Source organism: Corvus cornix, chromosome 2 (assembly GCF_000738735.6).
Source record: "Corvus cornix cornix isolate S_Up_H32 chromosome 2, ASM73873v5, whole genome shotgun sequence".
NCBI lineage: Eukaryota > Metazoa > Chordata > Aves > Passeriformes > Corvidae > Corvus > Corvus cornix.
Genome location: NC_046333.1, coordinates 105,811,951 through 105,839,775, shown reverse-complemented (window position 1 = coordinate 105,839,775; position 27,825 = coordinate 105,811,951). Strand labels below are relative to the sequence as shown.

The 27,825-nt window shown below is 36.0% G+C and overlaps 1 protein-coding gene across 8 annotated transcripts in view; it reads left to right on the top strand.

Moving 5' to 3' along the window:
* The window catches only part of ROCK1 (Rho associated coiled-coil containing protein kinase 1), an 85,847-nt gene that overhangs the window by 18,168 nt on the left and 39,854 nt on the right, over positions 1–27,825 (top strand). For 7 of the 8 annotated variants that reach the window (XR_002044803.3, XR_002044804.3, XM_010396366.4 and 4 more), the window contains exons 2-10: positions 14,709–14,790; positions 18,438–18,538; positions 19,353–19,490; positions 20,661–20,836; positions 23,586–23,670; positions 25,292–25,436; positions 25,727–25,865; positions 26,270–26,361; positions 26,545–26,704. Coding sequence is in view for 6 of the 8 variants with exons in the window: in XM_010396366.4 (XP_010394668.1) it covers positions 14,709–14,790; positions 18,438–18,538; positions 19,353–19,490; positions 20,661–20,836; positions 23,586–23,670; positions 25,292–25,436; positions 25,727–25,865; positions 26,270–26,361; positions 26,545–26,704 (1,118 nt within the window). In the remaining 2 variants the exon portion in view is untranslated. Of the gene's footprint in view, positions 1–3,513; positions 3,550–14,708; positions 14,791–18,437; positions 18,539–19,352; positions 19,491–20,660; positions 20,837–23,585; positions 23,671–25,291; positions 25,437–25,726; positions 25,866–26,269; positions 26,362–26,544; positions 26,705–27,825 lie in introns of those variants that run through there. The other variant, XM_019284038.3, reaches the window with a different exon arrangement.

Below are 27,825 nucleotides of genomic sequence, written 5' to 3'. Positions count from 1 at the left end.
AGTAATATAGGTAATTTGGATATGAAAGATTGTTACCATATACAGTCAGATATAGTCAAACAACATTTAACTTTTACTACATGAAGAGATACAGTTTATTTCAGCATAAAATCAAGGCTTCAAGTACGCTTTCAAAAAATAACAGAAGTAGTTGGTTGAATCTGTATTTCTGATAAAGCCCTAAGGATTATAAAGAAAAAAAATAGCTTAAACTATGCTCTAATTTCAAGTGTATTTTATTTCTCAGCAGATTATTATTCTGTAATAAAACTTAGAAGTGCTGGGGATTCATTTTGGAATTCCACTTCTACAATGAGCCTGGTATTAGAGGGATCTGTAGCAAGAATGCTCAGGCCAGTCCATCAAGAGCAAGGCCACAGTCTTTCTGCAACAGCCTTGTCTCTGTTTTGTGAGCCAGCGTCTATTACAGCTACTGCCCTCATGCTACATTCAGTAGCTGTTGTAATTAGATACGGGCCTTCTAGAATTTACCTCCCTTTTATGTTTTGGGTTGTGGGGCAGGAGGACAGCTACCATGGTTCATAGCAGAAGGTGTATTAGATGAAATAAGAGTGCATTGGAAGAACTCGGTGGAAAGAGCAAATCAAATTCCAGCTATTGCTTACAGTGTTTCCCAGTTGCAGTTATGTGAGGCCATTGGCATTCCCCACTCACTTTTGAAGAAATGAGATGCTCCAACATCTGTGGTGCCAAACAGGTAAATTCAATCACTGTCACTGTGGTGTGGCAAGGAAAAGAGGTTAAATCAGGATGTCTTTTAGTTACCCCTTTACCATCAGAGTTCTTGTTATGTTTCTGCTGGTTCAGAATAGTTCAGTGTGTTGGTAGCTACTCTTGACAGAAGACCTAAGCCAAGTGGCCTTCGAAGACACTCAAAGGTATGCTTCTCTCTTCTTGCAGAAAATAGCAGATTTATTTGAGGATTGATAAGGAATATTATCCTATTCTGTTTTCATCGTTTTTAAGTTCATACTGCTGATAATTAAAATTTTTTTTTAATTTGGTAATGAAAAGTCAAATATGTTTTTTGCCATGCTCATGATATTGAACAGCGTTTGGAAACTGAACAAGTCAGGCTTTAGGATATTCAGAAGATTTTCTGCTGTTAAGATTAACTTCTATGTAGAAATAGTATGTAAGAATTCACAACTACTCCACTCAACTTTTTTTCTGAATTTTCTTGCTTCTTGTCTTCTGGACAGCCATGAACTTTTATATTGGTTTTCAGCAGGAATAGCTTATGTATTCATAGACTGGTTTTCTGCTGTGTTCTTAATTCTTTACAGGAACTTGTACAAAAAGAGGTATTATCTCTACCTGTGTTCTTATTTATAAAATTTGGCTTTTAACTGAATCTATTAAACTGGAGTAAGTGTCATCTTATCTTCAGAGAATAAGGAGATTAAGAGGTTTTTTAATGAGGTGAGGTTAAATAAATTGGAAATTTGTCATGTCATAGTTCGAAAGGTAAAGGGACAAAATTACAAGAAACGACCAGTTCTCATACTTGTCTTTAACTCTAAATTGGAAAGAAAGAAAGAGCTCTAAACACGAGAATGTGACATGATCTTAGAGTTGTTATGCAGCAGTTCAGAAAATAGGAAATTCAGTTCTTTTCTGTTTGCTACAAGTTATACAATGTGTTATCTTGACTGAAACAAGTAAGGGGGATTTTGAATGTGCTTTACATGACAGATTAAATGCTGCATTGCTTATCTTCTCTGAAGAGTGCCTTAAGCACATAGAGCTTTGCATCATGAACTACTTGTAATTTTACAAATGCAAAAGAGTTTGTGTCTCTGTTGAAGTTTTCGGTACTTCTTGTTTCTCTTGCCAAGCAGTTTGTAAAGTGTGAATATGAATGAAAGTGGTAGGTTACTTTTTTTATTATTATTATTTAAAATGTTTGGTTTTTTGGGATATGTAAATCTGTGTATAGAGGGTGTATGCACACACATACTTCCTGGTGTTAAACCTTTCCTAATGTCAAATGTCTTTGTGATCCAGCTGACTTTTGGAAAGTGAAGTGTAGGATGTCTGACAAAAGTGTGACTCTAAATTCTTGAACTGATATTGCTGCTTTTTAATTACATTCCAGAATATCTCATGTTGCTATTTTGTAGTATTTAGAAATGGGAAACCTGCTTTCCTCAGTGTTTTACAAACATAGAATTTATATGAATGGGAAGTAGCAGTATTGCCTGACTTCACTTGACGTGGCTTTTGAACGACTTGGTTTTTTATATTTTTATACACACGTGCAATGTATCTCTAGTCTCTTAGTTCATGTAGATTTCCAAGAAAGTAGTGGGTTTTTTTAATGACTTTTTGTTCAATTAGGTACTGGAAAAATGCTTTCATAAAGCAAATCCTGGGATAAAAATCATATAGAAGTTGGATGCAGGTAAAAAGTAGCCTTTCATTCACTTTTGGTTTATTTTGTAGAAAACATGTTTTCATCAGTTTTGCTTTCTGCTTAATGACAGACTAAATGACAGCTACTCAAAATGGTCTGTGGGACAGAGGAACAGAAAATGTCATGTTAGTGTGCTCTGATTTGTCTCATGGCAGGCTTTTATGGTGTGACAAAAATACTGTCTGCCTTCATCCCCTGTAGAGATTAAGTTAATCAGCCCAAGCTTGGTCTTGCTCCCTTGTAAGGACAGGCAAGAGAGACTTTGACAAGATTCCATGGTTGTGGCAATGGTCCAGACAGCCCTGGCTCCCTTTCCTCTTGGGCTAAGATTTGTTTTCTCCTGTTTTCTGAATCCAAAAGAAAATCATGCCTTTGGAGTACATGTATCAGTCTACTGTATCCTCTTTGGGTGTGGGGGGGCGGGGGGATGGTTTTCTCAGGTTCTGAAGTGCTATGTAGAAAGAATGGTATTAGAGAAGAGTTGACTTACTCTTTTGTTGTAGCTGGAAAAGTTGGTAGAAGACTTGCTTTTACAGTCATTTCTTAGCATTTTAGTATTTTTCATCCTTGTGATTGCAGTATATCAGCTTGGTGAAAATACCCAGTGTTGTAGAAGTTGAATACTACTGTTTTAGGAAGTTCTGCTCTCTTTGTCTCATGCCTGAGCAAGTGTATTAGAAGTGCATGCCTCATGCTTGAGCAGTGGAAATGTTGGGAAAAACTTCTTTCTTGGTGCATGAAGTCAGTGGCTTTAGTTTTCTTCAAACTTTAGTCTCAAAGCTTGAAAAGGGACATAGAAAAACTTAGTTGCATGTGCCTAACAAGCTTGTAAGCATAATAAATCAAAACATCTTTGGACTTTCTTGAAATTAAAAGCGTTGGATCCTCTAGTGGATTTCTAATACTTCCACTCTTCCTCTAGTCTTGAAATACTGTACTTGAAAATCCCAGATAAACGAGCTTATATTGTTGTAGTATTACGTATGTTAAAATCCTTACTGATTATCGTGAGAGAGACTTGCAGTTTGTAAAAAGCCACCCTTACGTTTTCATGGACTGCTTTGATTCTGTTCTGTCATTTCACTGATGGAATGTGGAACCATGCCTTTCAAGTAGGTTTTTGATTTTGTAGTTCCACCTCTCTTTTTTCACATGCAGTCCGAAGCATTCAGGATTTTAGTTGTGATTCTACCATGATGTCAGAAAGGGTAGAAAGAGTACTTAGAGGAGATTTGGGTTAAATCAGAGAACTGTAAAACAGTTTGGGTTGGAAGGGACCTTAAAGATCATCTAGTTCCAAGCCCTTGCTATGGACAGACACTTTCTACTAGACAAGCTTGCTAAAAGCCCTGTCCAGGTTGGCCTTGAAGACACTCGGGGATGGGACATCCACAACTGCTCTCAAAGCATCTATTGTGGGAGTATTTTTAGACCTGAAAGTAATTAGTGACTTGAATATACACTTAAACATCGGTATTAATTAAAAAATTGTGTTACTAGTGGCATTGTCTGTATATGCTACCATTTTTTCTTCAGGTGGGTTTTGAAAGAGAGCTTGTCTCTTCACACTTTTTTTTTTTTTTTTTTTTTTAATGGCTTAAAGGGAGTGGGTAAAACCATGGTTTTTTAAATGTATAAATTTGTAAATTTAATTTATTGGGCTCTGGACTGTGGGAACAATCTGTTAGCAGAACTGTTTTGTTCTACATTAGCAGTGAAAATCTCCAAAAAAAGTGAAAAACTTGCTGTTTTGTTCCTGTTAGTTACAAAAATCCTATAGTACAGATGAATCTTAGTGGTTGGAAGTAGAAATAACTTGTCTATATCTAAAATAATTCTCATGGAATTTTTATAACCTTTTTAAAAAATAGCATTACTTGAAAGTCATTTTTCTGGGTATATTCATCATGGAAAAAAGAATAAATATAGAAAAACATTGAGTTTATGCATACAGACATCTTTTATATTGAAAGTGATGTTTTTCTTTTAATCAATCCACGAAAAAGTCTGTGGCCTTTGCTAGGGTTTGTGATACAAAACTGCATAACGATGCACAAATTCTTAAATAGTGTTAAGTTCTTGTTTAGTTGCATATTTCAAATATCTGCTTGACGTGTGATTGCTTGTGCTGGAATGTTTATTGCAGAAATGTAGCGAGAGCTCTGACAGGAGATTGTGCAATCGCAGAAGCTTCTCAAAGTTGATTCTTTGCTTCATTTGTGCTTAACTTCCCATATTTTTCGTTTTGCAGACTGGTTTGCATGTGACACTAAGGAAAGGCGTATTGCTTTACAAATCACTGGTTCAGTTTCTAGAGTTTTTTTAGTATAATTATTTCATAATCTTCATTTCTGGACTTCTCTCGTGTCTATTTGCCTCTAATTGTAAAAGTGTTGTGATTTGTTCTAGAGTTTTAGGGAAGAATTTCCCTTTTGGTGGTGGGGAAGGGGAGATTTTGTACAGTGTTTCTAGACTGCTGGAAAAATTATGATGCTCTCACTCTTCCTTGAGAAGTTATTCAATGAATTGTCTGTGCTCTGTTTGAAAAATTAAGTACTTTTGTTCTCAGTTTGCCTAGCCTCTGTTTCCAGTCCCTGGGTTATTTTTCTGTGGGGTGGATATTATTACTAGCAGAGGGTTTTTGTTTTTTTTTTTTCTTTATACACCTTTTTAGAATCTTCTCTAAAGCATAATTATTGAACAAATATAATCTCCAGAGACCAAGTTGTCAAAGCTAAATAGAGAACTTGCCTTTTTATTGTTGTATAGTTTGTTGTTTATATCTGTAGTTAGCACGTAGTGATCTTTACAGCAAACCTGGTCCAGGTCAGGTGACAACAGGTTCTGTATGGCTGCTAAGGTATTGTTGCTTTACAGAAAAATTAGTTACCTTTCCACTGACTTGTTATATTGCATACTTTGCTGGTAATGCTCTTGGTTTGTTTTTCACAGCAGAGGTGTCACTTTTCAGACAAAAGTATGGTGGGAGAGCTAGACGCAGCAATTTAAGCTATTGATGGGAGAACTTAGTCTAGTTTTACTACAATGTAAGGATAAGAGATCTAAAGTTGCTTTACATATTTGACAGCTTTTACAAGAGAAAGCACTTTCATTTATGTTGCTTGCAATAACTCCTGTGAACATGTTGGTGTCTTGCTAATTCACATCTTGTCCAAGTGACTAAAGCTTACTTTCTGCAGTCAGGTTTCATGGATACCTGCCTGGAAAAAAATCTGTGAGGCAGACAGCAATTTCCTAGGCAACAGATGTGGAGGGAGTTCTGTTTGCTTTGGTAAATACCACTGGTTTTTAGTGGAGTTGTGCAGTTTCTTTTCCTTTTGTTGAAGTCTTAACTCGTTGCAGGTTGCTGCAAAAGCAGCCTTAGACTTTTGAGCTGGGACTGGACCAGTTTGTCTTCATTCTTTCCTATCTCTGATCTGTCTTTATACCATTTTGTCGAAGGGAAGTTATGTACCAGTATTTGCATCCACAGTGTTAATTTTTATCCATGTTACTTTTGCTTTCTAATGAGCGTTCCTTACAGTGTTGACTCCCATTGATCTAAATTGGTAGTTTTAAGTGTGTGTGTTTAAAATGAAAGTGTTGGGACTCCCAAATCGGAACGACAGATCTCTGTGCTGCCTGTGGAAGAATCTGCCCTCACAGGATAACCAAGAAAGCTCTGGGGACCTCAAAGGGCATTTGCTTGTGTAATTTACAAGTGAGGTTCGGCTTTAAAAAAAAAAAAAAGTAGTTATTTTATATCTTAGGTTAGGGATCCGAGCTTGCCTTTTATTTTTGGTTAATACCATAACTTTGAGAAGTGGAAAGGATGTGAAGTCACTTTTTTCCACCACGAGGTATTTCTGCGGACAGTGTTACCCTGCTGTGTGTCAGGTTGTCTGCTCATCTCCAGTTGCAGTTGTTACTGTAGCTGGGAACTCTAGACCTGTGAGGCATTTCCTAATGTCAAGTGCTGCAGTGGCTGTGGAATGCTGCTTCCATGGTGATAAACATCAGTCAGTTCTTTAACTACCAGTACTTCTACTTCTTCTAACACTATTTAAATATATATATTTTAGGTGTATGTGTGTTCACATCTAGTACAGTTTTCTTGAAGAGGGCACTTTTAGCAAGCTGTACTTATGCTTTATTTAATTCTACTGTTAGTCAAACATGGTTTGATAAGTCATTTAAACCTAAAGTAGGCTATTTTCTTATTTTCTACACATTAAAATATTAAGAACCTGCATAGCCCTCCAGATAGTTCTGCTTTAGTCTTTTTATATATTCTGTTCATGGTAGAATGTTTCACATTTGGTATAGAAGCTTTGAAGTTTGTAAAACTTGCCCACAGAGCATATTAACCAGTGCAAGTGAACCATTTTTAAGAAAATGAAATATCTGGAGATCTCACTTGCTGTGAAATGAATCCATGTAATTTGACTTAATGGCAATTGGCTTTTACTCTGGTTTCACACCTTCCTGAACTATTTTCAAATGATATTGTACCTGTTTCTGCCTAGATTTCACCGAAATATATTCTTGGTGCTGTCTTGGTCTATGTTCTTCATCATCCTCTCTCATCTGATAGTTGTTCCTAAAGATGGAATACTAAGTGGAATTAATTCTGATGCCAAATCGAAATAATAAAGCACTAATATAATAAATTGAAGTTTGGATGTAAAGACTATTAACTACAATAAATTATGCTAGTGGAGTGAAATTAATGTTGTAATACAGTGTTAAAAGTTTGAGTTTGGAGGGGGAAAACTCCCACTAAAATAGATTTTCTGGAATGCGTCTTCAAACAATGTCAGTTTTCCATAAATTTAGGCATAAAAAGTCTGATGAATAGGTGTCATTCAGAACAGATCTAGTGATTCAAAATTTCTGCATCTAGTCAGTGGACAGAGAGGGTCAGTGGTGTGAAGGATCTATGACTTGCCCTCAGTGTTAGCGAAAGACTGAGGTGTGTAGGTTCTCTGAATGATCTGTGTAGTGGGTGCTGGCAGTACTCCTGCACACATTCTGTATATGAGTTGATTTCACAGATTCGCACTACATTTTTAGTTCATTTTAGGAGATGCTTCAGGTGGTAGGATCCATTGCTGGAATGGAGAAACAGCAACACCCAAAAGTGCATGTGAAAAAACATTACTACTTTTATGTGCTTCTGTCTAAAGACTTGCAAAGGTTTCTTTCAGTGCTAATATGGATGTAACAATATTGAGAGGTCTTTTAGCTCTGGTGTTAGTGACAGTGGGCGTTTTCATATATGTGTTTGTGTATCAATATATATTGAGATATTTATATTGAATTATGATCTAGTGAGTCAGGTAGTAAATGTATGTTCTAGGAATTGGTCAGAGCAAATGTTGAACAGCTACTGTTTGAACAGAAGGCAAGGACATGTACTTATGCATGTAAGTACACAGAATGTGGGTGGCGTTTGCAACTACACATGGTATAACCCTTTAAAAAGGCCAAAATGAAAGCAATAATCCATACTGCTTTCAATAATACTGCCTTGAAGTTTCAAGATCTCCTTATGCAGATGTTAAATCTCCCCTGAGTCAAACTCTTAGCTCTTTACTGAGTTAATACTTCACCTCCCCAATATTTCTTTTTGAAAGGCTATTGATTTAACCAAATTAGCAAGACCTCTTATGAGTATTGCAAGGTGCTAGGAGGCAAGGAGGTCTGTAGAGTTGTATCGTGCTGGGTGATGAATCAAGGACCTTTTACTCAGGCTCATGTGTCAGTTTGTGTACTTTGCCTGCTCTAACAATTTAATGAAAAGTCTTAAGTGAAGTGCCTTAAGTCTGTCTAGATTGTCTTGTCCACTTTGAAGATGAAATGTTGAATTGCAGTTTTCTCTTATTTGGACAGCAAAATTAATGAGTGGGATTAACTTAAAACTTAGTGGGATCTTTTGTGTACTTGATTAGAGATAGATAAATGTAGCACTATTGGTATAGTTGACCAGAGAGATCACTTGTGTATGACAGGACATTATTATGAGTTATGATGAACATGTGCAAATCAAGGTCGGTCAGGTTTGTTGATTTGAGAGTAGTGGGGGAAGCTCATAGTACTATAGAAATAGGAAAATGGCTACAATACAGGGAACTAAAATATGGACAGTTAAGAATTGTAGAGCTCAAGACTTACTTTCATCTCTCCAAAAAAGGAAAAGTGGCAAAGACTTTAAACTTGGGTAGCTGCCAGTCTGTCGAAGGAATGCAAATTTTGTATGCTGGTAATACCCATTAAGTATTTTTTTAGTTCTTTGAGTGCTAAATAAATAGTAAAATAATAAAGTGTCTCAATAACAAAGTTTTAACTGAATTTCATACATTTTTATTTATTATGTGCTAGATGATACTATGTCATAATTAGATAAAATTTCAAAATACAAAAATGCTGTAGTTGTACCCTGACAATGTAGATTGTATATTTTCTACTTTATATCACTTACAAATCATGAGATATGTTTTGCTAAATTGGAATTGGTTGATGGTGTATATTTTGAAATAGCCATATAAAATTGCATTAATATTAGTTCATACATCTGAATAAAACAAGTATTACATAGTTGTAGTGAGTTTTGAGATTAAGGAATGTAGTTGCAGAGTGAAGAAATCTAGTATAGTCATAGTAGGACTGGCAGTTTGATGCATTAAAACTTTGGAAATAGGTATAGACCAACATTTGGGAAAGTATCCAATTAATGTGACACTGCTTAGGTCAAACTGAAGAAAACCGGTTCATTTTAGATGAATCTAATGAAAGGAAGTTAGTGTAACAACCTGAGAAATTCAGTGTTAATAGATTGTGTAGTGAATGTGTGTGTTAATGATAAGTTTTATGTTCCAGCATTCTGTATTTTTAGGAAAACTGAAGGGAGAGTAATGGAAAAGGCTGTTGGGTTTGGCTTGTTGTATGAATAGACAAATGAATGGAAAGCTGCTGATCAGTCTATTCAAAACAGATTGGTAGTGGGGTTTAACAGGTGTGTGGTATTTCACAGTCATAAGGGATCTAAAATGGTGAGTAATGGTTAATTAATGATGGTAGAGCAGTAAAAATTAAAGATCCAGCAAATCAAAGAAGAAATTAATACTTTGTGGTGCCTGGCTGATTATAAGTGGTAGGTAAAATTCATCACTGAATGTTGAGTGAATGCATGGGAGAAAAACCTCTCATCTTTATGTACTTATGTTACATTGAACTAGCTTTGATTTGTAATGCCTAGTTTTGTGGAAAAATCAAACTAGTGCACAGTGACTATAAAAATTAACCAGCTATTTTGGTGAATGACTGAAAATGTAATGAAGGACAGAACAGGAAATGTTGTACTGCATCGTGTACTTACGGTGTGCTCACAGCTTAAATACGGTACGTGTTTTCTCCACACATGCCCCTGCCCCATTTAGAAAGTACATGGTGGAAATAGCAAAGCACCAGAGGGTGCTGATGGTGGGAATTGAAACAGCTTTCATACAAGGATAATTGGAAGAGAGATGGCCGGTGGTGAAATGCTGCAAGTGTGTGAAGCTGTCTTGGGGTACATGGGTAAAGAATCATTGTCCCTTTTTTGGCTGAAGAATGGTACACTCAAAACGAGGTACACTTTCACATAGCCTGTAGGTGGTGGAATTCACATCTGCATGATGCTGTAAATGCAAGAAACTAAACCAGAGAAAACGCTTAGAAATGTTTTAGAAAATCACTGAAAAAAATGTTGCCTAGAAAATCTTTGTGATAGTTAATTATGACAGTGTCATTTCTGGCTCACACATACACCTGAGCAGTACTACTGTGTGCTGGACTTGCTCATATCCTCTTTCCTGGACATTCTTACTGTCATCTCCAGAGCCAGTCTATGCATCTAGACAGACCTTGATTTTACTCCATATAACTATTCCTTTTAAACTTTTAAGTGTGGTGTAGTAATGAATAAAAGTGAACCAACAGATTATGTGGAATTGTTGGTTTCGTATAGAAGAGCTCTGCATGTTGTAATGGCTCCCTAGTGTGCCTTTTAAAAAAATTTCCAGATAAAATGAGGTGTTTTAAATAGATAATGAAACTATTGATGATTTCATTGAATGAATGTGATATAGAAAAGTCTGTATCAGACCATGAAACTGACTGGAGAACATTAGAAAGGCAGTTTTCCCATTTTTTTAATTACCTCTGAAATACTGTTACCACATAAGTGGAGGTATAAACCAATTTATTTTAGTACTCAGTTTTAATTGTTGGAAGGAAAATGTCTGTGTAGACCTCAAAGCTAAGCAGGAAAATTGCTGTGTAATGACAGAATAAGGTGGAACTTAGTGTTAGCTGAAAATACCTCTAAGCCACAATCTGTATTTCCAAGAAGTATGGAATGTGCTGTATTTAAAAAAGATGCATACTAAAATACATGGAACCCATCCAAGTGGAGAAAAAAATCCATCATAAAAATGAGGCCGTCTTATTTTAGTAAAGTATATGAAACTTTTGGAGGTATGGTTGCCTATTATAATGATGTCATTCTTTTTTTTTTTTAAGAGGAGAAGAGTATGGCTGCTATAGGTCTTGATGGAACGATGATGTTCCTTCTTTTCTGTGTTACCAAAGAAGTCAGATGATGTATTAAAAGATTGAGCAATTAGAGTTTTTTGCTTTTATTTACTATATTAATAAACCCAAAACCTCTAAATTTTTCACCCTGTGACAATCTTACATAGTATTCTATCACTTAATTCACACCAGTGTAGATTCTAATTCTTCCCAGAGAGTAGGCAATTTTCTCCATGGACAAAGGTCAAACAGTGTTGTCCAGGGGGGTAGAACACTTCAAAACAGGCAGAGAAATATTCTCTGCATTCTGGGTTCCCCCAGAGCAAGATGGAATGAAGAAAGCTGAGAGATGAGTTATCTCTGCAGCCACTGCCAATAATGATTTTGTGTCTCATTTGGCCTTTACCCTTTTTCTGCAAGCCATTATTTCTAAAACTCTGTCATATATTCTCGTCTCTCTGACCCGCACCACTTTGAACCAGCAGTCACTTTGAGCTTGTGTACTCCTCCCTATTTGTTCACCAGTGATACCACTTAAAAATAGCTGTGCTTCTGTGCTTCCCTTTGTGCTGGCACAGCTTGTAGTGTTCGCAAGTTCTCCTGCTTTAGCTGATGTAAGGGAAACAGACTGTTTCATGTTTTATGTTATACACTAGGTATCCCAAATATTTTACTTCCATTATGATTCCATAAAATTACCCTAAGCTCACTCTTACATTTGCAGTCTGCCACTAAAATACCAAGGTGTTTTTTTCTTCAGAAACTTACTTCAGTCAAAAAAAAATTATTTTGACAGTTAAGGATTTGCAAGTCTCTTAGTTATAGAATATCACCCATCCCTACCTTTTTTGATGTAAGTTTTGAACCAGGATAGTTTATATTCTGGATACTGTAGCGAAGGGGAGCTGATTATTGAAGAGCCTTTAAAATAAGCAATTACTGGCATGTAGCTTCCTTAGATATTGTTTGCATGATCTTGAAATATGATTTGAAATGAATGTGAGATCAGTAGCTTGAATCTGTATTTCAGAGTTTTTTAGTTAAGTATTTTACTTGATAGAGTTCATATCTAAGAACTGGAAGGTGAAGAACAGAACAGGAAACATTGTATATGATGAATTCTGAATTAAACAGAATTGAAATTTGCTTTTGCCTGTTAAAAGTGAATTTGTATACTTTTTCCCATCTTTAATTTAAAACTTTAAAAAATAACACAACAAAATACCTAACATGCCTAAGACACCACGGAAACTATGACATTTTCTATACTTTATGCTTCTTTTGGTACGGGTTTATGTAGTATTATTTCGGAAGAAAAAGTATGATACAAAAGTAAGATTGATGTTATAAATTTAAACATATTCCCATTTTTGCTATATTTTTGTATTCAGTGTTTAAAACCTCCCTTCCTATAAAGCAAAAGACTGAATTTTGGCTTTTGAAGCAAGCTCTGAATTGAAACAGGTAATTGCAGAACCCCAGAGCCAACCAGGATTTGAGAATTCTGTGCTTCTGGTTGGTGTGTGGAAGTTTTCTGTGTTAGCCCTGAACCTGGACAAATCGATTGACTCTACAGATTTGAAGGCTTCACGGCAGACTGGGCCCCAAATTTTGACAGTTCATTGCCATCTCTAGTTTGCTTTTAAAAATCACTGGATGTGACCCAATAGCCTCATAGCTGTTTTTTTCCTACTGCTTCACACAGCATTGAGATAAATGCACAGAAGCTACTAGTGGACTTTGTGCTGCTGTGCAAGCAGTTATCATGGTTCTCGGTTGAATTTACCAAAGAATAGATTTTTTTTCCTAAATTTCCTGGGTATTTACCATGTGTTTTTGGAACAGGTGTCTTTTAGTAGTTTGCAAAGTATTTCTCACTAAGTTACACTTACCCTGAGTAGCTTTATTTCTGCATCTGTCTTGAGTCCAAATTGTTGTTGGCCTCTTACTCTCTTATTTCTACTACTGACCTGTTAAATGTTGTTTCCTTGCTATTTGCTTTCCCTTTTCATCGTCAGTGTCAGTCCAAAAAGATGACCCTTTAATACACAAGATGCAAAACCTGGCTTTATTTTAGAGAGCTGAAATACTGTGATGCTTTTCTTGATTTGTATAATTTTCATTTTAACATTTCTTTGCTCAAAATGAGCCACTGTGTGCAGAGGTAACTTAAAACAGGAATGTTTTCATGAAACTGACAAATTTAATATTATCTAGCCTTTAAAGTAATTCTGATTATCCTTGCAGCTACCAGTTTTCAAATTCTAGCATTATTTTACTGCTTACTCTTATTATATCTTAAGTAAATAATTTCTATCTCACATACTTTAAAAGTGAGGACTGCAAGCCAAGAAATAATGTTGATTTTGATAGCACTTTGGGTTTTTTATAGTTAAAAGTCAGTCCTAAAGACTGAGGCGAAAAATAGATTTGAACTTGAAGTGAAAGATCAAAGACTACTGTTTCAGTCCAAATCAAATGTGTTCTCAACTATATATTCCTGGAAAATAAGCTTTCAAAAAGCTTATACTCTAGCTTTTGTTCAGGCATAGTTACTTGATATATTTAGCGAATACTGATGGGTCATTTTTCAATCCTGAAAAAAGGATTGAAAAATCCTTTTAAAAGCTGAAAGCAATCAAATTAGTTCTAGTCATTTCTGAACTGATCAGATCAAAGGTATGTCTGGTCTAACATCTCGCTCCAACCAGGTCAAAAATAGCTAACATAGACACCTAGCTATGAACTGGACAAGTAAATAGCAGTACATCTCTGGTGTGCTTTGGTAACATCCATCAATTCGTATTTTAAGACCTGCATCTCTGTTTTTGCAGTTGTCACTTACACAATACCTACCTGAGACAGAGGATTCCCTAACGCTCTTATGATTCTTTGTTATGTAATTCCCTAGAATACTTGATCATTTTCCAGTAGAAACCAGATCTGTGGTTTTCAGCCAAAAGACTGGGTTTAGTTTTACTCCAAGAAGATGCTATCCACTGAGGAATCATTTATACCTATTGGTAAACATAGATTTAACCTTTAAGTCACAAAGTTCATGGCACTTAATGAGACCTTAAAGTTATCTCCTTCTTTGTTGTATTTTTCTCTTGAGTTTTTTGATGATGTTTGGTTTACTTTTGTTCATGGGGATGTGTGCTGTGGTAGTAGTGCCAGATGGGCTTGTGGCTGTTTGTTTCTAGATTTAAGTTGGAATGTATAAAGCCAGTATCTTGTTCATGAGAATTCACACTGATTCAATGGGTAAAATCTGGGGTTTGACTCTGAGAATTAGATTTACCATCATTGTCCTATTTGCCAGTTGCCATTTCATGTTCAAGTCCCTACTGTGTGATACACTGTGACTTCTTAATATTGCTGAACTTCATTAGAACTGCTATTTGTTCTTCTTGTATTTGGAAAAAGTAATTTTTTTCATGAAAGTATAGAGCTAATTAGGGTAATTAATAATTCATAGACGTGTGTGGAATTAAATTTTAATGGGTCCAATGGAAGTGAAGGAGTGACAGCTGTTTCACGTAACTGCTAACAGTCATTAAATAATGTGAATGATTTCATTTGCATGGAAAATTGATAGGGACAACTGGCTTTTTATCTTGGCTCTTCAGTTAGCAGCATGTGTAATTATTTTTCAAAGTACTTAATTTTGCTTGTTGTTTTGTTTGGTTTCTTTCAGGATGGATTAGATGCTTTGGTATATGACTTGGATTTTCCTGCCTTAAGAAAAAACAAGAACATTGACAACTTCTTAAACAGGTGTAAGTATTTAATGTTTAATTTACTAAGTAACAGAAGTTTATAGTATCAAAAAGAAAACACCTCTTCTAGCTCTTTGAAGAGCAGCTAGGGATTTGGTGTGCATTGAGTTTTTGGGTGCAAGTTGTTGTAAGAGTCTTATTTATTTATTTTTCAGTGAGAAGTGACAGCTGCCTATACAAATCTTATCTCCAGCAACTGAATGTCCAGTCTGTTGCCTTGCCTGCGGTGGCACAAAGCCTTTTAAGAGAAAGGCCTGTTCTCTTTGTTAGGGCAACTCCCTGGATTCCCATAACTTGTTTTCTAATTTCATATACAAGATATCATAAGCAATTAACAGTAAAATGACAGAATGATGTATACAATGTCAGGAAACAGTATTAAATAATAACAGACTGGAGCACACATTTTGTAGGCTGGTTTTTTTTTTTTTTTTTTTTTTAGTATAAAAGCTCTCTTTTCATGAAAACTTCATACTGCATAGCTGATACATTCACTTGTGTATGCGGCTGATGTGTCTGCAGAATTGTCTGCATTTACTCTGTATTTGGCCACTACCAGATTTCCTGCATGTTATACTCTATAATAACATTTTAAAGTAATAAAGTTTGTTTTTTAAATAGAAATCATAGTTCCATAATTTTCATAATTGAAAAAACCAAACCACAAACAAAACCCCAAAACGGCGTTTAAGAATCAAATCTTTTCTAAAGGCTGCCAAAAGGAGAAATTCTGAAGAATATGGCAGAAATGTTTGCTGATTGAAGACTTGCTTCTGCCTGTGGACTAATGGGCAAACCTTGAAATTAAGCTAATATTTTTAGATTTTTATGGGCTTAAGTATCTCAGTTGAATTCTATAATAAATGTTTTTTGTGGGAAATATAAAGTAATTTGACTAAAATAATTTTTGTCTTTGCTTCATTGAAATTTATGTGGGGCTTTTTTCTGTTTCCAAGGTCTTCTCAAATGGTTTATTGAGTGCAGCTGTAACCTGTGATAGTGAATTTGTGGTGTTCATTTTACATGATTCTCCATTTGTGTGAATATATGAATCCACTAGTTGATGGCTCACTTGCACATAAGCTGGTTACTGAAAGCCTAAGCTCAAATGTTCTGTTTAACTTTTAACAGTTCAAACTATATTGATACCATATGCTGAGTTACATGCACATTTTGTATACTCAGTTATTTACTGAGAAGGTGTGGTGAAACTCTTGGAGAAAAGAGAAGTTGTATTAGGCAAAGGAAATAGTCATTGCAACAGATAGTTTGAATGTAATTTTTATGAGTAGTGAAATCATTAGTGAGTCTCAAAAAGCTTCACTTTTGCAATTGGGGCTGAGTGAAAGAAAACTTTTACATTTACAGACTGATAATGAATATCTTTTAGGTATAAATTATATCCTGTGTAAGATGTGACCTGAAGTAATCTGAAAGTGGAGAACAGAACATATTAGTTCCCTTCAAACTGCCTTTAGAATATTAACTTGCAGCATTTGCTGAAATATGAAAGCAAGCTGTGGATGTGCAAGTAGTGGCCTTAGAGGGAACACTGAAGTCTAGTTTGCCTTGAATTTCTATAGTTAAAAAGACATTTTTGTGTTTATTGTAGTTTTGTTAGAAGGCTGTTTTAAATATCTTTTATGCAGTATTAGCTGTTTTGCACCATTATTGCAGAAATTTAAAATACATTTCTAGATGGCAAATAAAATGGGAGTTTGCTTCCTTTATTTTATAGACTGATTGCCCTATGAACCACTCCCTATCCCCTCTTTACTTATTTCTGCCTCTACCAGCTGAGGTTATGAGGATGATTTTTGCAGATGTAGAACCTGAGTGATCTTCTACCATATAGAATTAAAAGAATAAAGAAATGAGTGTTAAAGGTATCCGAGAGCCCTGCTTTGCAGTGGTGACTCAGTTTATTTCAAGGCAGCATCTAAGCCTATAACCAAAGTTCAGGGCAAGTTGGAGAAGACGATGTTTTGCTGTGGGAGCCACCCCAGCTGTTCATACAGCATAAGCTGGCCAGGTCCTCCACTGGTCCTGGGAGATAAGGAACTGCCAATGAAGTATATTGCAGCCTGACAAACCTCGTATAATAGATCTTAGAATATGGAGGTCGAATTTCCAGCACTGTTGTTACTGTAACATTGTCTGAAGATACCTGTTAACACTCAGTTATCTCAAGGAGTAAATTTCAATTTGCAACTGATCACAAGCTTGGTTTACGTTATTTTAAAATCCTTATCTTAGGTTGCTCTTCAGATATATTTTCCTTAATTCTGCTTTGTTCGTAGGCAAGGCTTGTGGTTGAATACCATGTAAAGGATTCATATTATGCTTCACTTTCTTTTGCACCAATGTCAGGCTTTTTCATTCAGAAGTGGTGAACCTCCTGTTGTGAGATTACTAGGCAGGAAGTTAACAATAGCTAGAAAATTGCTGTATTTTAGTTCTGTATAGTCTTGCTCCTCCTCTACTGTAGGCCAGTTGGCACCAGGGGAAATAAGAAATTATTTGTTGGAACCCCTGAATATTTTGATCCCTGTGTGAAAGAATTTGTCAGAATTTAGAATTTTGCTATAGTTTACCAGAATCAACCTGTGTTGTGCTGCGTTGTAAAGGGGTTGGCTTTACATTAGATAGTAATGCCACAGAGTATTTATTCAAACAGAACTATGTTTGTTCCTGTTGCAGTAATAAAATCTTACTGAATTTTTATTGTACACAGGCTGCTTTTGTTTTAGGTCGTGGCCTGTGTAGGCAGAAATCGAATGATAATTTTCTGTCAAGTGCCTCCTCATTTTGTAACATTTGAACTTAAAATATTTTATTTCTCCTCCTTTTTCTTCCGCAGTCCTTACTTCTCTCTAAACTTTGCTTTTAGGCCTAGAATATTATTTTTGAAAATTAAACATTGTTGCATAATTTATTTTATTAGAAGCATATCTGTTTTAGTAGAACTTCCTGGCTTTTAGAAATACTGAAGCATGAAGCTTTTCTACATAGTCTCATGCCAGTGTTGACCCACATGGATTAAAATAGACTGTTTTAATCTTTTACCAAATTTGGAATTAGAATATCTGCCCACAGGGAGTTTGTAAATTATTCTAGTTTATAGAATGACAGGTTTATATAAATAATTGCAATGATTCCCAGTGCATGTTTTAAATTAAAATCTACTTTTTTTGAGTATTAGGAATCATGAAAGTGCAGAAAAGCGGAACTTTTTTCTAAAAATATTTTTTCAAGTGTCTTGTAGTGTATTTTCTGATACGCTTTCCCAGATGTGTTGCATATTTATTCAAAAATAATCTTATTATACTGATCAGCTTGCAAGCAGGCTCATGCTGGATATGAAATTTTTGCATAGCTTTTTTTTTTTTTTTGCAGGTAATTATTTTAAAAAAATTCCTAAATTAAGATCTCCTGTAATATGATTGTACGGTAGAGTAATTGCATTAGGTTTTGTCAGGTTTTGGTTACTGTGGTCATGAGAATGAGGTCGTGCATTCTGCAGAGAGTTTTTCAATGGGAAGGTAGGTTCTTTGAGCAGCACTTCTAAAATCTACGAGAAACTGAAATTAGAGAAATGGGTTTAATTAAATTGACTGTATATGAAATGTGAATTTTGTTCTGTGTAGATAAAGACACAGTAAATAAAATGAGAGATCTGCGCATGAAAGCTGAAGATTATGAAGTGGTGAAGGTGATCGGTAGAGGGGCATTCGGGGAGGTTCAGTTGGTAAGTTAAGTTCTATTTGTACATTTGAGTGTATTCTATAGTGTTTGCTCATGCATCTGTTTCTCAGTGTAGTGTTCTGAAGATGCAGTCTTAAATATTAAAGCCTTTAGATCAGTGAAATTTTATTCCTTTATATTTCATGGAAATGTTTTTGGAAACGTTGTATTTCGGTCCTGTCCAAGTGCACAAGTACTTGTTTTGCATTGTAGTCTTCTCTCTTAGAATAAAATTCAATGTGTATTCTCATAATCAAGAAAATTAGCCTTTACCACTGTTTACATGGACACTTGAAGTCTTAAAGGCTAGAAGAGTTTCTGCCAGTTCAGGGACTGCACCAGATTTTTGTGGACATAGTTCTCACAGATGAGAGATGTGTGTTGTTTGTGATAGGTTAGCAGCCAGGCTTGTTCATCCTGCTTTATTTAATTGAGTGCTGGTGGGAGAAACTGGAAATACAGCAGCAAGTATACACATCTGCTAATGAACTCTGGAAAATGCTCATAGTTTTAACTTTATGGTATTTAACAACACTAACTGCCAATATTTGTTCTTTTAAAGGCGCATACATGCGAATTATGTGACTCTTATGCCTATGGACTTCTGTGTTGAATTGTTCTAGCAAGTATTTTAAAAGTAATGCATTGTCAGATATAATTATTTTGTGGACCTACGGTATATAATCCTTTATAGTAATGTGAAGAGTCTTATAAAATGTATTAAATGGTAGAGCAGGAAAAGTAATGCTTTCAGTGATGTTCACCGTGTGTTAATATGGCAAACTACTATGTTCCACGTGTCACATTTGTCTTCACAGGTAAGGCATAAATCCTCAAGGAGAGTGTATGCTATGAAGCTTCTGAGCAAATTTGAGATGATAAAAAGATCAGATTCTGCATTCTTCTGGGAAGAAAGGGATATTATGGCTTTTGCTAATAGTCCCTGGGTTGTTCAGGTAAAGTGATACTACTTTAAAAATATTGACATTGTAGAATAGTTTGGTTGCAACACTGCATGACTTGGAATTACATGTTTCAAAGTCTCTTTTTTTGGTTTTTTGGTCTGCTAGGGAATACATGACTAACATTGGGAATGCTGTACAAAAGAGCAGGTATTGCACTTGCTTCAAACTGTATTTTGTCACAACAAGATAAACTATTCTGTTTATTATTAAAACTCTTTGCCAGATATATATTGGTGTATCTGCTCCATAGCAATTATTTGAGGCATCCAGCATACTAGAAAGACATACTTAAGACACAGCTTCTGTGTATTCTAATTTCTGTGTGTATCTTTGATTCAAATTTTGCCCGCTCTGGCTATTTTTTCCTCATTTTAGTGTTGTCACTGACAGTTTTTTGGGAGGTACTGCTGCCTTTGAAATTCTAAGGAGCATGCCTGAACCAATCATCATGCATTGTGTGTGCACATGTGAGCTTGTTAATTTAAACTGTTTTTACCCTTAAGCATATAAATTCTTCTGTTAGGTTGGAATTACACAAACTCATTCAAGATTTACCCAAGTCAGATGGGTAACTGCATTACTATCTGGATGGAATTAAACTTCAGCATTTCGTACAATTTTAAGTAAAGAAAAATCTGCTTGCACTACTGATGTTGAGCAGAGGGCTGACAACTTTGAGGGAGATATTTTTATTCTTTAAAGTTTAGGCTTATTTTCTATATAATAAATGTTGACAATAAAAAGTAAACATTTAGTGATAATACAAATAGAATTGGGCAGATGTTTGCAATACAGTAGTTTCATGTTTGTGTATGTGTCAGCTAGCATCCCAGTGAGAAAAGAAGCATTTTGTCATCTTAATGTAATGAGCATTCTTTGAAATTATCTCAAAATTCATTGTACCAAATTCACTAATCTTGATTTGTAACCAGCACTTCTTCCACGGTAATATAAAGGGATGGAGGATCTGGCTAAAATTTGCTCTAGAGGTTAATTTCTTTTTAGGAAGTCTGCAGGATAATGAGAATTGCTGCAGTAATTGTAGAAATTCTGTTACTTTGGAAATCAGTTTTCTCAGAAATGCCTTTGATTGCCAACAAGTAAAATATTAAAGATAACTGGAATATTAAGTGGCTTACTTTTTGTTTTTGCTTTTTGCAGTTATTTTACGCATTCCAAGATGACCGTTACCTGTACATGGTGATGGAATACATGCCTGGCGGGGACCTTGTCAATTTAATGAGTAACTACGATGTTCCAGAGAAATGGGCAAGATTTTATACTGCTGAAGTTGTACTTGCATTAGATGCAATTCACTCAATGGGTTTTATACACAGGTAAGAAAGAAGATGTTACATAGGGTTGTTTATTTCCTGATGCTACTGCAATTACTTCAGTTTAGGCAGTTTTAAAATTCAAGATATTACTTCCTTATTGTTGTTACATAATTATTCCATCTTACAAATTGCAAAGTTGTTGCCATCAGAAACTAAGTCTGAGGTGATACAGTAAAAGTGTTCCTCAGTTTGGGGAGCAATAAAATTGTCCCACTTTACCAAGAGATAACAAGAACAAAAATGGTATGAGCATGTTGACCCCAAAATGGCTGTTTCCTTTTGATTAGAAAAAGCTGTTTAGGGAATTTGATCACAGTAGTATCCACTGTTAGGAATTAATTCTCTGCTAGGCATTTGAAGCCTCAGTGACCCATTATACAAGAATCTGTGAACAATGTGAGGAAAATTTCCCAGCCATATGTTTCCTTGTAAGGGGCAAGATGGAAAATTGAGATGCAGAGCAAAGGGACTTGTATTAGTTTCACATTATGTACTTGCCCTAAAGAGAAATGTAATAATTTCTCAGATAGGTTGAGAAGTTTTCTTTTTGGTATTTGAACTTGTACCTGTTGCTAGCCTTTTAAAAATTGTATTAACTAGGAGCAGAAGAATAACTTTTTTCAACCGAAAATACAGGAAGACTTTGAGTAGTGTGTAGTATACCCTATAGTATATACATTTTCAGTTTGTAATTTGGTCACAGGATCAGCATTAACATGTAAGCTTTTGCAAAAAAGCAACCACAAAGCAAAATAAATGACTAATCCATTGCTTGAGTAGGATCTAGAGCATCATTAATTATGTAGCTATGCTGAATCTAATGGGTAAATTATCTGGCTGAATGAACCATTTGTACGTGTGTATTGCAAGCTTTAGAAAGCAGGCATTAGAAGATGCCAGCAGCACAGCGAGGTTTTTTTTGTGAAAATTTAGATTATTTTGACACCAGGAGGTACTTTGGAATTTGTTTTTCCCTGTAGTTAATCTGTTCAACTCTGATGAATGAAAAGGAACTTAGGGAAAAATGAGCCTACTGCTTAATGGGTCAGGGACCAAGGGACAGAGGACATGGGAATGGCTGAGGCTGCTGCTTTTGCCCCAGCCTTCATTGAGAAGGTCTGCTTTCAGGCCTCTTGGGTCCCTGTGCCCAGTGGCAGAGCTTGGGAGAGGGAAGCATTGCTCTGGCAGAGGAAGATGAAGCTGAGTCCTAGTTGTGCAAACTGAATGTATGTGCCCAAGGCACAAGGTGGGACATGCCAGGGGTGGTGAGGGAGCTGGCAAGTAGCCTTATGGTACTGCTCGCTGTCACCTTGGGAGGTGTGTGGGAATTGGGAGATTCCTGATGACTGGAAGGAAACAAATGGCACACCTGTCTTGCCCCAGGAAGGGCCAGGAGGAGAGAGTCAGAGGAGCTGAAGGCTAGCCAGCCTGAGGGCAGTTGAATTAAATTCTCAGGAAACCACTTCTGAGCACAGGAAGGTGATTGTGAACAGCCTGCATGGATTTGTGAAGGGAAATGCATGTCTTCCCAAACCAGTTACCTTCTGTGTTGAGATGATGGGCTTCACTGGTGAGGCAGAGTCTTTGTCTTGACTTTAGCGAGGTTGTAGATGTGGGCAGGTTAGAAAGGTACAGTTTTAACAGGTAGAACTGTCTAGATACTCTTTGAATAGATTGTGCTGTCCAGCAACAATCAGCTACCAGCAGCTCCCCAGAGGTTTGATACTGGGATCAGCACTGTCTCTGTTCACAACATGAACAGTGCTCAGGCAAGACAGAAAGCATTAGTCCCCAGTGGCCCAACAGGACTTTATAAAAAAGGTGGAGCCAGACTTGAAAAGATGAAAGGCAATGGATGACACAAGTTGCAGCAAGGAACTATAGCTATTCATTAGGAGGTTTTTTTTTCCACTATGGGGAGGTCAAACAGTACAAGAGAGAGGTTATGGAATCTCCATCCTCAAAAAAAAAGAAAAAAAAAAAAAAAAGAAAACTTGCCTGGATTTGACTTTGAGTAACCTAATGTAACTTTGAAGTTGAATCTGACTTTGTAGCTATACATCAGGCAGCTAACTGAGAGTCTTACAAAAATCTCTCCCAATCAAAATTATTCTGTGAGTCTACTGGTACATTTGCACTACATTTCATCTGATGGTTATGACCAGAGTTCTCCTTTTAGGTCTCCGAAATATACTTCTCCTGAAATTTGTGTTACATTATCTTGATAATTGTTTCTTACTGCTATTCTGCGTCAGTATATTCAATAACATCAACATGCTGCACTTTACCAGTTACTTTATGAAAACTTCTCCAGTGAAAGTACTTGATGGAGAGGAGTATAAGTTAATGCTCCTCTTGAGTCATGGGAAAATATTTGTTCACAATAATAGACTTTTGAAAATGACATCCAGTTGTTGAAATAGAAGTGGTACAGAAAAGAAGCTGTGTTTTCAATGCCTTTTTGATGTAACCAGTGAGTGTTTTTTAGGAACTTGAGGTTCAAGATCAGTGTCCAGATCTATTACATTTGATGACTTTGAGGCTGTATTCTCATGTGGTCTACTTTTTAAAAATGCAATCTGTGTTGGTCGTGATACTTAGAGAAATCAGAAAAAAATGGAGGCAGCAGTGGTGCTTTAATGTTGCTGTTTTTCCATGCAATGTTGCTGAAAAGCAGTTGACTTCCATTGTTTTCATAAGTTAAATGGATTTTTTTTATTTTTTAAAATATGTATTTTTCTTCTTTCAGAGATGTGAAGCCTGATAATATGCTGCTAGATAAAGCTGGTCATTTAAAATTAGCAGATTTTGGTACTTGTATGAAGATGAACAAGGTAAATGTGTTTGTATTTTCACTTTTATGTTTGTGAAAGGAAAACATACTTAAAAGTGAAAAAAAAAGATACTGAAAAGTTTTAAGCTAGATAAGAAGAATGCAAAGTTCCACTCTGCTCTCTTACAGTTCTTCATGGTCTAGTGAAAGAAACTAGATTATCGTTAAGGTCCCTTCCAACCCAAATCATTCTGTGATTCTGAGATTCATGCCTCTTATTCAGTGACAGTGTAAGGTGCAGAAATGGTTCTTCAAGTACTGTTTTCGAAAGAAACTTTCTGAAGTCAAGCCGTTTATTGTCTCTAGATGTTCGGGGTTATTTCTTTAAGTCTTTTGGTATGAAAAGTTAATGCAAAGAAATGAGATGATTTTTACATAGTGTGCCAGAAATGAAAGAATCAAAACTGATGTGCCAGTTTCTGAATACCAGTTGTACTTACTAACCTTTGCTGATGTAGCGCGAAGACAAATCTGAAGGAAACAGGTATCATAGAATTATTTATTTTTCAAAAATGTATTCTCAAGTCATTAAAAAACATGTTTTGCAACAATATTCGAATACTCTGTAGCACTGTTCCCTACACAAAACTTACTGGTTTGTGCCAGCCTGTGCATATATTTGAGGAACACATATGGTGGAAGTCTGAAATACATGGTACTTAGTGGAGTTGGTGTAATATCTACAGTATGTTCTCACCATATTCCATTGGATTTGAGTAAATTACTGTACTTAGGTGCTGAATAAAAGGCACCGATGAAAACCAAGTGCAGGTTATTGCGTACAAATCCTAGTAGTCTTGAGCCTCATCTTGGTTCCTCTCGTCTTTTGAAAGAGAAAATTTACTCTATAGAAGAAAAGCTGCTCAGTGTAGGAGCTTAATTTAGGATTTGCTGCATATGCAACGCTAGATTGGCATTTATTTTATTTGCTTAGTTATATATTTTTATGCAAATTTTTCTACTGATCAATTTCTAGGAATGGCATAGGATTACTTCAGAAGTGCCGGAGTGGCACTGGAAAAGGGTGTGTGGTTGAGGCTTTAGCATTCTGGATGACAGCTCCAGTGTGACTGATCTCAGTTCTGCCAGCCCTTTCTCAGGGGTGTGAGGAACATCAAACATTCTTCTCACCTCTTACCTGCTTTGAAGTCTCCCTTCTTAGGTTTTCAAAGCCTTATCTACCTTTAGTCTTCCTAGCATTCTGTATCTTGGGCCAGAGGCCAAAAACTTGCAGTTCAGCTGTTCCTGTTATCAAAATCCCTAATGTTGACCCGTTTATGCTAACAGAGGAACTTTCACTGTTTACAGTACATCCTGTCAGCAAATGACACATTTCTATTTATACAGGCATGAGTGGCTGTGTGGTGTGTGCGGGGCCTAGATGCAATTCTGATTACTTCTTGCATACTAACTGAAGTTTTTAAAGTAACTTCCATTGTGTTTGACAGATCTAGTGCTTTGTTCTGGCTTTAGCAGCTTAGACTTCAAAAATACAAAAAATCCATTTAAAAAAGAATGTTTGTTGACAAAATTTGATGTGGATCTGTTGATGTTGCTTAGGCTGCATAAACTCATGGAACTTACTGGCAATTTGGGCCTGGCTGATTTCTTCTCCTTTGTAGGAAGGAATGGTACGATGTGACACGGCTGTGGGAACACCTGACTACATCTCTCCTGAAGTACTGAAGTCCCAGGGAGGGGATGGTTACTATGGGCGGGAATGTGACTGGTGGTCAGTTGGAGTCTTCTTGTATGAGATGCTTGTAGGTGAGTAGTGGGATCATCAAAATAGACTGCACTACACTACTTAAGTAGGATCCCATGTTAAAATCACTCTTGTTTTTAACATTATTACTCTTCTGGCATAAGCTGTGGTTTACAGATCCTGGTATTTACAGAATATATTTTAGAAAACTTCTGGTAGAGTTCTCAAACGTTTGTCCTTGCCTCTTGTTCGCTTGATTGCACATATTGTTGTATATGTAATTCAAATATTGCAAATCAAGTCTACAATAATTTTGATCTGCTTTTTAATGTTCGTGGTTCTGCTTTTTCAGGCGATACACCTTTTTATGCAGATTCTTTGGTTGGAACGTACAGTAAGATTATGAACCATAAGAACTCCCTTACTTTCCCTGATGACAGTGACATTTCTAAAGAGGCAAAAAACCTTATTTGTGCCTTTTTAACTGATAGGTAAGATTTGTATTTTACTCATCATGAAAGTAAGCCTTCATTAAGAATAATTCTTGTCATGTTGAAGGAAAATGGGTATTTGTTTTGTGTGCATTCTTAAACTGCTCAAATACTTGGGCAGGAATGCAGTATAACAATTTGGCAATTGCCTGAGCTGTCCATGATGGTGGAAACAGAAGCAGCAGAGCTTCTTAGAGACAAAAGTTAAACCCAAACTGTTCTGAAATGTAGCTGCTGCGGTCATATAGATACATTCTTATGAAAACTTTAGAGTTATGTCTATGTTTTACCAGAGCTTGAGCGGTATTTTACTGTCTTTGTTGTTAGATTATGCCTTAAAATGAGTCTTTCCTTCAGAATAATTTATGGAATCTCATGTGTTTGACCAAAATGCTCTTTAACAGGGAAGTGAGGCTAGGACGAAATGGTGTAGAAGAAATTAAACGGCACCTTTTCTTCAAAAATGATCAGTGGGCTTGGGAAACACTCAGAGACAGTAAGTACAGTGCTTTTCTCAGAAATGATGGTCTGGTTTATGTATGTGTCATGTTAGCAAAGGGACTTTGGTTTATTTTGTTTAAAGGAGTTTAAAGTTGTATTTACTCTATACCAAGCAAAAATTTTTTTGTGATTTGAGTACTATAATAATTATTATCATAATATTTTGCATTTTTTCTAGCTGTAGCGCCAGTTGTGCCTGACTTAAGTAGTGACATTGACACTAGTAATTTTGATGATCTGGAAGAAGACAAAGGAGAGGAAGAAACATTTCCCATACCAAAAGCATTTGTGGGCAACCAGCTTCCTTTTGTAGGATTTACATACTACAGCAACCGTCGGTACGTATGCAGAAACCAAATTAACAGTGTATTCTTTTTTTTGGCACTGTTTCTGACTCTTACCAACCATTATTTAGATTTAAGTCTATTCAGATCCTTACTAATCATTCAGAATACTGAAAATTGCTCTTTTAATATTTTAACAATGATAACCAGTACTGCTAGGCATCATTACTTTAAAATATCACATTGTGTTGTTGAATGTCCTATTCTGCACTGAGAAGATTTTATAGTGATGCTGCAGAAGCTGAGCAGGAAAAATCCACTGTTGCCACTACTAGGCAGAGCTGTCTGCAGAGCACTGAGTTGTGTGTGTAGAGTCATGAATCAGGGTTTGAAAGTCCGTTTGTTTTACTGCAAATTACTGTCCCTGAGCTGTATATGAAGTTTCCATACTTTACATCAGTGTTTTAGTGTGCAGTAAATTAAACCTTGACTTACTAGCAATATTTCCTATTTGCCTGCTTTCTGCTTCATAATTTTTCTTTTTTTTTAAGTACACATCCACTGCAGAGTGAGATTGTGATGCTTTATGGTTTTCACTATTGCTTGAAAGACTTCTAAACTACATCAGTTAAAATGTATTAGTTCGTGCTTTCAATAGTCATTATTATTGTAGGCCCTATGGTTAGCTATATCTACATTCAAAAATCTCAATAACTCTTTATTACTTGGAAAGCTGTTTTAATTGTGGTGTCAGGCTTAAAATGGGCTAAAACTTCTACTAGAACTGTCAGATAGAGACTGTTAGTTTTAGTAGCATTTCTGGATAGGAAAATCTTAAAGGAAATAAATCTGGTTTTCGTCCTTGCATAGAACAGGAAACAATTCTCCAAGCTTGTGGTGAAATTCTTTCCATCTCTGCAAAGAGTTGGATTTGTTGTTACTTTTTGCCATGGTAAGGTGTAGAAGGACTTGCAGGCTTTCCATACACTTTGGGTGAGTTCAGCAGTTCAAGAGTTTCACCTACTGTTCTCACTTTAGTCTGTAACTTTGAAAAGTTTTAATTTTTGCCTTGCAGGAATATTTTGGAATATATTGTCAAGAAGTAGCATTTTACGACCTTGTTAGTAACAGAATTTCTTGCTTCCCCGTTTTCCTATTTGGGTGACAGTACCAGG